The following is a 10,104-nucleotide window of genomic DNA, read 5'->3' on the forward strand; positions in this document are numbered from 1 at the left end:
CAGAAGAGGGAGAGGGGGGCAGGGCTGGCGTGGCTGCTTGCTTCTACACCCCATGAGACAGAGGTGGCTGTTGTCCCACCTCTAGAAATGAGAACTACTGACCTCAGGTCACCTGGAGAGTGACGAGGCACATCAGTTCAGGTCTGGCTCCAGGTAGGCAGCTGTCATTTACCATGGCTTCACGCCACACGATACAGGGTGGACAAGACAAATTCCTCACCTTCAAGTCGCCTACAGTGTCGTGGAGACACCAAAGCCAACAAGGAATTTTGGTTACTGACAAGCGCTCTGGAGGAGGCAAACTGGCTAACCGCCAGGGTGGGAAAATGTGTTCAGCTGGGAGATTGGAGAAGGCCCTTGGAGAAGGTGTCGACAAGAAGTGGGTGGTGGGCACATGAGGAGCTGGAAGGACATTTCTAGGAGCAGGAGCAGAGAGTGCGAAGGGCCTGAGGCAGACCAAGCTGGGAGGTTTGGACAGAAAGAAGGCTGATAGGATTGTAGTGATAACAGCTCTCAGCTGGGGCTGCTCCATCCCTTCCATGGACTCACTCCTTCAATCCTCTCAGCTGTGCCGTGAGGTGGGTGTTATTAGCCCCATCACTCCGATGTGCAAAGTGAGGCACAGAGAGGTTAAACAGCTTGTCCCCAAGGGCACACAGCTGGTGGAGGGGCCAGGTTCCTCCCCAGAGCCCTTGTTTTTAACCACTTTATGGGCGAGAGGGAGAGAAGCAGCACCAGAGAGCTAGGAAGTCTGGTAAACTGAGGCAGGAGTTAGAACTGACTCCACCGTGGGCCGGAGTGCCCGGAGGGGCAGCGCCACAGCCTGGTTGTAGCAGAGCACGCACTCCACAGGCCCCTCTTCCCTTACCAGCCCCGGGCAGTGCCCCAGGTCCTTGGCTCAGCCGTGGGCTGCACGTAAGGGCACTCAGTAGCTAAACCCATGGTAGTTTGACTTCCATGTGCTGGCAGGCAGTAGGGATCAAACAGCAAAGATGGGGTCTGTCTGCATGGCCGCGTTGCCCTCTGCCCTCCCCTTCCCCAGCCCTAGCCCTTCTGTTGCTTAGCAGGAAACCGTGGGCTGGGATCGAAGCAGGTGGTGACAAGTGGCAGGTCTGCAGGTGGGCTCTGTGGGCTGTGTCTGCACCAGCTGGGCTGTTAGGAGGGGCAGGTGTGAGACGCCCCAGCTGGAGGGGTTGAACCTGGCACTGGGGAGTGGCTACTTCACACTTCCCTTATCACCTCCTGCCACCTCCCCATAAATGTTAATGAACCCTACCCTTCTGCCCCTTCCCAGCTCCCTCTAGTCAAAGGAGAAAGTCAAAGATTAGGTAAACTGAGTCTGGCCTACCTAAGAGGGTTTATGCCTCCGTGCTCTGTTCTTGTGGCACTTGATACTTTCCCGGGAGTGTCCTTCATCTCAACTGACACTCATGGTGGCAGGTTTTTTTTTTTTTTTTTTGAGGAAGATTAGCCCTGAGCTAACTACTGCCAGTCCTCCTCTTTTTGCCGAGGAAGCCTGGCCCTGACCTAACATCCATGCCCATCTTCCTCTACTTTATACATGGGACGCCTACCACAGCATGGCGTGCCAAGCAGTGCTATGTCCACACCCGGGATCTGAACCAGCGAACCCCAGGCCGCTGAGAAGCGGAATGTGTGAACTTAACCGCTGCGCCACCCGGCCAGCCCCACAAATGGTGGCAGTTTTGACAGCATTCGTAGTAGCCATTTCCTTATGAATTGGGAAACTGAGACCAGAGAAGTGAAGGGACTTGCCACAGGTCCAAGGCCTGTGAGGGCCAGGGCATGGGGATGAAATCCAGAATCCAAGCTGGAACACCCTCCATGCTGTCTCCCCAGCTGGAGCCCCTCACTGGCCTTCCCATGGGCGTCAAGGAGCAAACCGAGTCAGAAAGCCAGGCCTGCAGGTGCGGAATGGGAAGGGGTAAGGAGCACAAGATGCCACCTGCACCAGGAGACAGGCTACCCAGCTGTGCCCCCGAGCCCTCTGCCACCAGTTTGCTGGCTGGCCTCAAGGCCAAGCTTGACTGCTGGTATCTGTTACCATAGAGACCCAGGCTGGGCTGGGGGCTGGCCAGTGACAGCAGGCCCTTCCCCCACTGATGGGAACCAGGCCTGCTCCAGTTCAGAGGCCTTGAGCCCAGACAACACTAGGTGGCACTCCCCACACCTGCCTCTCCTTATTGCCTTGCGTGCCCCAGCTGACCCCTCCACCCCGGAACCCCAAGCCTGAGCTGTCTCCTCCATGCCTCTCTGCTCTTCTTTGTCCCTGGGATTGAGGGCAGGAGGAGACAGCCTTTAGTACCCTGCCTGGGAGCTGGGGGCTGGTGGGGATGTGGGCGTGAGGCCAAAGCTTCCCAGAGAAGAGAGCCAGAACGAGCCCCCGTCACGGCGGAGAGGTAGATTCGGGGAAGCTTCCAGAGAAGAGGAAGAGCTTAAATCAGCCCCAAATGGTGGGCGAATGTGGGAAGTGGAGATGATCAGGAGGACCAGCCAGGCAAAAGCGGAGAGGTGGGACAAGCTGGGGCGCGTTCAGAGAACAGCGAGCACTGGACCGGGAGTCTGGGCACCTGGTACCTTGTCCCAGCCATGCCACGAAGTAGCTGTGCCACCCTCTCTGGGCCTCACCTGTGAACGGGGAGGCTGGACCTGATGAGGAATCTCTAAGATCCCTTCCAGCTTTGACATTCTTTCTGTTCGATTCCAGCCCTGGACTCCCCCAGTTACAGGGCTGCGACGCTCCACAGGCCAGTGCAGGCTCCAGTGCCCCCACCCCCACCTTGGGGGGTGCCTGGGGGTGGAGCCTGGAGCCAGGTGTTGGGCTGGGGGCAGGGGTCATGTGCCTGTGGGGGTGGTGGGCAGGTGGCAGACACCTTTGTGGATTGACGTAGCTCAGGAGGGTGAGAAGGAGGCCTGGAGGTGAGAGTTTCGCCCTCCTACTCATCTCTTCAGGTAACTAAATCCACAGCCAGCATCTCCCCCTACTCCTCCATCCTGGGGGCACTGAGACCTCCAGGGAGCCCAGGGCTGGGGTGTGAGCTCCGCTTCCCTAGATGGGGGCTTCCCTCCGAGATCCCCCCTAAGCACTAGCCCCGTTCCACAGTCACCGCCATCCCCCTTCTATAGGGAAGGAACAGGGTAGAGTCCCTGGTCACCAGCTCCCAGGACCTCAACTGTTGCTGGGCTTGGAGGGTGTGGACACAGTGGAAAGGCTCCAGACAAATCCATGTGGGAGAAAAAGAGCGTGAACTTTGGAACCCTGGTTATGCCATTCACTGGCTGGGTCATTCTGAGCTAATTACCTACCAATGTGCCTCAGTTTCCTGGTCTGCAGAATGGGGTAATAACTGGCCTTACAGAGAGTGTGGAGCCAGAGGCCACGTGAAGAGGCTGGTGGGCACTCCATCCCAGGCCACTGCTAGGGGACGCAGGGACTGGGGACGCCCTGAGCTCCTCAGCTCTGAGAGCCTCTGGATGGCTTCTGCCCTGGACGACAGCGAGTAAGGCCCGGAGCATATTAGACTTTTGACGTCTGCCAAGCGCAGTCATCTCCTGTGACCCTCCAGCAACCTGAGGCATCACGTCCCTGTCCCAGAGGAAACTGCTGAGACCCAGAGAAAAGTGGCCTCACCAGCACATCCCGCTTTTCTGTATCTTCATCTCAGGCTAGCTCTCGAGACCTCATCAGGGTCATTCCACAGCCCTGAGCTGCACCTTCCTCCCCACCCCTGGCTCCCAAGCTGTCGCACCCACTGCCGGTCAGGATGGCCTTAATCCCTCCTCCCGGTGGTCAGGCAGTAGATAGGGGATCTCGAGGGTGACAAGCAGGGGAAGCAGGGGCTCCTAGCCAAGCCCACCTCCTGCCCCCTGCAGGGAAGCTCCTCCTTTCAAGGCTGCTTCTGGGAATCCCCTGCCACCCCCACCCCCAGCCAGACCCAGTGACCCCAGGCCGGACTGATACCTGCGGCTCACTCTTGGGGAGGTGGGGCGCCAAACCTGAGGGCAGGAGAAGCTGGCCTGAGAGAGGAGGAGGGGCCCTCCAGTCTGGACTGTGGGGGTCAGGAATACTGAGGGAGACCACAGGGGCCGGCCTCTGTATGGAGAAGGCTGCAGCAGCCCCATCCTCCGTGCTTGAGTAGCCCAGCAAGAGGCTGGCAGCCCCCACCAGCGGCTGTTTTGCAGTCTCACTGGCCAGGAAGGTGGACACCTCACACCTCAGTCTCCCAATTACGCCCTCTTCCCCCTCCTCCTCCTCCGCTCTTTTCTCTCTCCTCCTCCTCCTCCCCTCTCTCTCCTCCTCTCCCCCCTGAAAACCTGTGGCTGAAGAGACCTTGGCTTCTCTGGGACTCTAACCCTGGGGACTGCCCACATCTGCTCCTGAGTTTGGGAGCAGGGGGGCAACCGCCCCAAGAAATCTCTCCGGGATGGGAGCCACCCGCCTGCTGCCCAACCTCACTCTGTAAGTGCGCTGCCTCCCGGACTGCGGTTTTGTTGCCAGTTCTAGCCTCAGGGCAGACCTAATCTTACCCGGACTCCTACAAGGCTGGCGGGGTGGGGCGGGGTGTGGGCGGGGGCGGGGGCAGCGCCTGGGTGCGCCCCTGGCTGGCTGCTGGCACCCATACCTGGGTCTGCCTATTCTCCCCACACAGGTGCTTGCAGCTTCTGATCCTCTGCTGTCAAACTCAGGTAGGTGAGCGGCCCGCACTAGCTTTTCCCCATCTCTCCCACCCCACCCAATGGGGGTGGTAGGCAGGGGGAGTCTCCTTTTGGTGGACAGAGGCAGGTTCTGGCCTCTCCCTGGGTCTAGAAGTCTCTGAGGTTTGGGGGGATCAGTCCTTGGAAGGGGGGTAGGAGAAGGGGCCATAGCAGATTTGGGGATTGACTGACGTTTTTATCCATCTTCCCTTCGACGGCAACCCTCCCTACTTCCCCTGGGGTCTCTGCTTCTCTCTCTCTCCCCACACCGGCTTCCCCCAGGCTAAGTGCAAGGGGCAGCCCAGGCGGAGGGATGGAACCCGGGAGCGGCAGGGAGAGGGCGGAGGGAGGCGATGGCTCAGGTGAGGCTTGTACTTGCAAGTACCTGAAAGGACAGTTTTCCTTGCAAAACCACTGTGTTCCTCTCACCACCATACTCTCACCAACATGGTGTCCTGGGGGTCGCCGGCCTGGGGTGCATGTGGGCAGTCGGAATGCCCAGCCAGGGCAAGGTGACGCCTTACCCACAGGGCAATGAGGTCAAGCCCAACGAGGTTGGTTTGGGACAAGATTCAGGGTTTGCTTCTCCCCCCATGCAGCCTCCCCCGAGCCTCGGCCCCCTGTGCGGGCCGGTCCCTTTTTGTGATCCTCCATAAAAGTGCAGCTATTAAAATGCACTGGTCCAGAACCGCTCTGGGGAGAGATCGCTTGGCTTTCCCAGGCCAGAGGCCCGCTTCTCTTCATATCCAGTGGGGACTTTTTTTGAAGGTAAATGCCTTTTCTCTGGGAGAGGGAAAAGGGCTGCCTTTGAAGCAGTGGGGGGGTGGGAGAGAGAGAGACAACCCCCCCTTTTCATTCCCCCTTTTGCTGCAGCCCCCGTTCCAGGCCTTTTGCTTCACACATCCAGGGAGAGCAAGAAAAAAGCCCCCAGCCTGGCTGGGAGGGGGCTGGGGGTGGGTCCAACCTGTTCTGGAAGGGGAATTAGCACAATGGTGCGGCTGGCCGGGCGTTTATGGCCTGGCTGAGGCCCCATCCAGGACTGGGGAAGGTGGCAAAGCTGTGCTTTCCCCTTGAAGTGCCCCTCAGCCCCCTCGGAGGGGGGCCAGCAGGCCGGACCACAGCCATGCTTGAGGGGCCGTCTGACAAGCAGCTGTCTGCGGCAGTGGAAGGGGAGGTCCCCCCCACCCCCCACCCCGCAGCGGGAACATGAAAGGAACAGGCAAGGTCCCGTGGGGAAAGCAACTTGGGGGCTGTGGGCTATGGGGGGGCGTGGGGCTGCTTTTGTGCAGGGCTTGTAGGGGGACGAGGCGAGGAGGGGGCTTGGGGGGAGCCCTCTCTGCTCTGACCTGGAACAGCCAGCCAGAAAGAGGCTGCCCGCCAAGAAGGGCGGAGGGCCTGAACTTGGGCCAGGAGGCTCAGGGCTGGGGTGGGGACAGGCCAGACCCCACCACCAAGGATCCTGGGCCAGCCAGACTCCACCCCCTGGCAGGGAGGCAGGTCCCCCAGCCCACATACTAGCCTCAGGTTTTTCTAGGGTAGGGTATGGAGTGGTCATTGCTGCTCTGAGTCTACTGTCTTTGGCTGGGATCCTGGCAACACTCCCGGCCAGTGGAAGAGCTTGTGTTGGAAATGAGCAGTGACACACGTTAAGGGTTAACGCTGAGCAGGTTACACTGTCAGCCTGGAGCTGCTCCCTCACCTCCCCCTTCCTCCAAGGTGATACTTCCCACCCCTCCCTCCAGGAAAGAGTGGCCCCTAACAGATGCTGCTCTGAGTCTAGCTCTGTCCAGATGGTTGCGATTGGACTAGGGGTTTGGGGCAGGGAAAAGCTGTCCCGGCCCAGACCAGCAGGATCCAGGTGGAGAGAGAAATGTTTTAGTGCTAGAGCTGAGGCTGTCACCAGCAACTGGGAAATGTCATCCCGGTTTGCACCTTGCTGGAGAGAGGGCAGGAAGTGGTCTGTTTCTCTCTCCTTCAGTGTGGCAAACAGGTAAGGAGAGGCCTGGCCTGGAGAAGGTACTTGTCCTGCCTTTGTACAGTGCACGGATGGAAACGGCCCCTCTCCCCTCCGGGGAAGCAGGTGGCAGTGGCATTGCCCCCGACTGGCCAGGGGCCTCTGTTACATTGTGGCACAGGTAGGCGGCCTTGCGGGAGCAGCCAATGGGCCACCACTGATAGGGCCTCTCACTGCTGTCTCCACCTCCCTCCGCTAAGGAGGCGCCTCCCCGCTGGAGGAGGGAGAGACACTGGATGGGGGCTGGCTCCTCTAAGAGCCCTGAGCCCCCAGGGGGAGAGGCAGGGGACAGGGCCTGAGTTCAGGGTTCTGCAGTAAATGCTGTAAAGTAATGCCGACGGAGCCCTGCAGGAGCATACAGAGAAGGGTCTTAGGGCCCCCAGATGCTCTCCACTGACCCTACCAGCCCAGTTGCTGTGCAGGGCCTGTGTGCAGGTGTGTGTGCATGTGCTGGGGGAGGATCGAGGAGGAATTGGTTCTCCTGGCTAATGAGCCAAGGCCCTGGAGTTCTGGAGAGCGGACAAGCTCCGACCCTGAAGGGAGGGCAGGACTTGTTTCTGATTAGCTGTGGCACCCTGTGCACCTCCTACACTCAACAAGGGGATTGCATGCCATAACCTTGAAGGTCCTTTCCAGCTCCCAGGGTCAGGATTCCAGTCCTGCACTGTGTCACCAAGTGTCCCCAAAGCCTGGACAGCAACCAGTCCTCTGCTTCAGCGTGGACAGGGAGTCAAGAGGTTATGACTGGCTCTCCACTGGCCTAGGAAGGTCATGGCCATATGCCCCCTGCACCGTGTACCTCTCCTTTGCAGGATAAATGGCCTGCCCCCACCACACTTGCCTCTGCATCCCTCCCCTGCATGGACCAGCGGTGGTGTCACCCAAAGCAAATTGACACTATTTTTCCCTTGGTAACCGCAAAGGGGGAGAATCACCCGTCTCCTAATTTTAACCAGTACGTGAGGGACCAGGGTGCCATGACTGACCAGCTGAGCAGGCGGCAGATCCGTGAGTACCAGCTTTACAGCCGGACCAGTGGCAAGCACGTGCAGGTCACCGGGCGTCGCATCTCTGCCACCGCTGAGGACGGAAACAAGTTTGGTGAGACTCAGCCCTCACTAGAGGCTACCCACACCCCTGATCCATCCCAAGATCCTGTGTCAGGGCAGAGGCTACAGTGATTGAGCAGGGGGAAGCCTCTAGAAGGAAAGACCACGAGGGCCTCCCAAAACCCCCTCACCCAAGTTCAGAGGTCAGGCTGGTTGGGGGCCCCTCTGCCACACCCCTGGGCTGGCAGCCCTGATAGACGGAGGTCTTTCTCCCCCTCCCCCACAGCCAAGCTCATAGTAGAGACAGACACATTTGGAAGCCGGGTGCGCATCAAGGGGGCTGAGAGCGAGAAGTACATCTGCATGAACAAGAAGGGCAAGCTCATCGGGAAGGTGAGGCCTGGAAGACAGGGGGTAGATGAGAGACTCCGCCTCACTGGCATGGGGCATGCGGCCCCAGCAGCATCTGGCTCCCCTCTGCTGGGCTGGACCAGGACCATGACTTCTCCACTCACCCCACCACTCAGCCACTCTCTGGTTTCTCCATTTGAAGGAGTCCCTGTGGATCTGTAAGCCCTCTGAGGACACTGGCTGGTCCCAGGATCCTTGGCTCTCGTTTATGGGGTATTTCTGCAGCCTCAATGAGTAAGAATGTTAGCACCAACGTCATGTTGCAGCCCCCATGTTGAGGGCTAAGGGCTGATCAGGGTAGAGAGTTGGGCATTCACGCAAGGACAGAGGCTCCCCCAAGGTCCGTGGGGTCCACAGGATCCAACTAGCAAGATGTGTGCTAACTGCCTACTAGTATAACTACCTTCTAGTGTAACCACCTACCAGTCTAACTGCCTGCCAGTGTAACAGACTACTAGTACAATGGGGGGTTCCACAGCTGTTGTGTAGAGAGAATTCCATTTCCTTAGCCACTGGCCAAGTCTGGCTTCCGATTCTGGCTGTTCTTACCGAATATTTGCTTGTTTTTGTCAAGCCTCAGGCTTCTCTGTAAAACTGGGCACAGTGTCAAGGTCAACTATAGAGCGAAGGGGTGGCTATGTGGCTCTTGACATAATCATTGTTCTGTAAACGTCTGCCCTGTCTTTTCATCAGAGACTGTTGCCTCCTTTCCCTCCACACGGCAACACCACTCACCCAGACGGAGGAGCCTTCTCTGTATGGCGGGCTGCAGCGTGTGCACTGAACTGCATAATTATCTTGATCTTTATGCTACATCTCGGCAAACTGAGGCTCAGCATGGCTAAATACCTTGTTCAAAGCGTAAAACTTCCAAATGACAACCCTGTGTTTAAGTTCAGACCTGACCCCAAGCAAAGCTTGTTCCTTTCTCCCACCTTTGCCTCTCCAACAAGGGCATCCATCTCACAGGCAGGAGTCTGTGGGCTCACAGTCCCTGTCACTTCCTCCTCAGTTCCTACCAAATAGGCCCAAAAGGCAGATAACCACACAGGGTGGGTGGGAACTCCCCTCCTCTCCTTCCTTCCCCGCAGCCCAGTGGGAAGAGCAAGGACTGCGTGTTCACGGAGATCGTGCTGGAGAACAACTACACGGCCTTCCAGAATGCGCGGCGTGAGGGCTGGTTCATGGCCTTCACGCGGCAGGGGCGGCCCCGCCAGGCCTCCCGCAGCCGCCAGAACCAGCGAGAGGCCCACTTCATCAAGCGGCTCTACCAGGGCCAGCTGCCCTTCCCCAACCATGCCGAGAGGCAGAAGCAGTTCGAGTTTGTGGGCTCGGCCCCCACGCGCCGGACCAAGCGCACTCGGAGGCCACAGCCCCTGACGTAGTCGGGGACACCTGGGGGCAGCGCCCCTCACCAGCCTTCCTGTCCCCTCCCCTTCCTAATCCAAAGACTGGGCTGGGGTGGAGGGCGGGAGCCAGAGAGCCCAAGGAGGACCCTGAACACCAGGGCCCCCAGCTGGAGGGGGGCAGGACTGCCGCAAACCAGACCGGCGCCTCGGGGCAGCCTCCGAGCCCACGCTGAGTGGCCCCGGGCGGTGACCCCGGGCTCACGCCCTGAAACCAGTGCGGAGGTCGGGGTCCAGCCTCGCAGGCGCCGCCCGAGGCGGCTCTGCTCAGACCCGTCCGGCCCCCTCTGCCCGCCCAGGCCTCCGCGCTCCTCCGGGCCAGACCCCGGGAGGGGACTCTGGGTTTTGTTTCAGGAAAACAGGAGGGAAAAAGAGGGCTGGCCATTCTTCACATTCCGCTCCCCAGGCCTGCACCCCCACCCCCAGCTCCCAGCCCCAGAATAAAACGGTTTTCCTGCAAACGGGCTATCTGAAGGGGGTGCAGGGTCCCCCTGCGACACCGCGCCGG

General features: G+C 59.4%; 1 protein-coding gene across 2 annotated transcripts; it reads left to right on the top strand.

Annotated features, from left to right (window-relative positions):
- The first annotated feature begins 4,295 nt into the window (after nucleotides 1–4,295).
- Nucleotides 4,296–10,048, top strand: FGF17 (fibroblast growth factor 17). 2 transcript variants are annotated; one of them, XM_070611238.1, is made up of 5 exons: nucleotides 4,296–4,480; nucleotides 4,671–4,707; nucleotides 7,654–7,831; nucleotides 8,066–8,172; nucleotides 9,282–10,048. In XM_070611238.1, the coding sequence occupies exons 1-5, from the start codon at nucleotides 4,446–4,448 to the stop codon at nucleotides 9,573–9,575; spliced, it is 651 nt and encodes a 216-aa protein (XP_070467339.1). In that variant the 5' UTR covers nucleotides 4,296–4,445; the 3' UTR covers nucleotides 9,576–10,048. The 2 variants fall into 2 exon arrangements, with proteins under 2 accessions (XP_070467339.1, XP_008543027.2); XM_008544805.2 differs by lacking the exons at nucleotides 4,296–4,480; nucleotides 4,671–4,707 and having other exon boundaries at nucleotides 7,385–7,831.
- The last annotated feature ends 56 nt before the right edge of the window (nucleotides 10,049–10,104 follow it).

The sequence above is a fragment of the Equus przewalskii genome, chromosome 2, assembly GCF_037783145.1.
Source record: "Equus przewalskii isolate Varuska chromosome 2, EquPr2, whole genome shotgun sequence".
Taxonomy (NCBI): domain Eukaryota; kingdom Metazoa; phylum Chordata; class Mammalia; order Perissodactyla; family Equidae; genus Equus; species Equus przewalskii.

Bases quoted from the DNA above. Each gene is read 5' to 3' on its own strand.
- FGF17 (XM_008544805.2), top strand. From the start codon at position 7,510: ATGCCCCCTGCACCGTGTACCTCTCCTTTGCAGGATAAATGGCCTGCC. The intron at 7,832-8,065 runs GTGAGACTCAGC...CCTCCCCCACAG, and splicing joins TGAGGACGGAAACAAGTTTG to CCAAGCTCATAGTAGAGACA. The intron at 8,173-9,281 runs GTGAGGCCTGGA...CCTTCCCCGCAG, and splicing joins AGGGCAAGCTCATCGGGAAG to CCCAGTGGGAAGAGCAAGGA.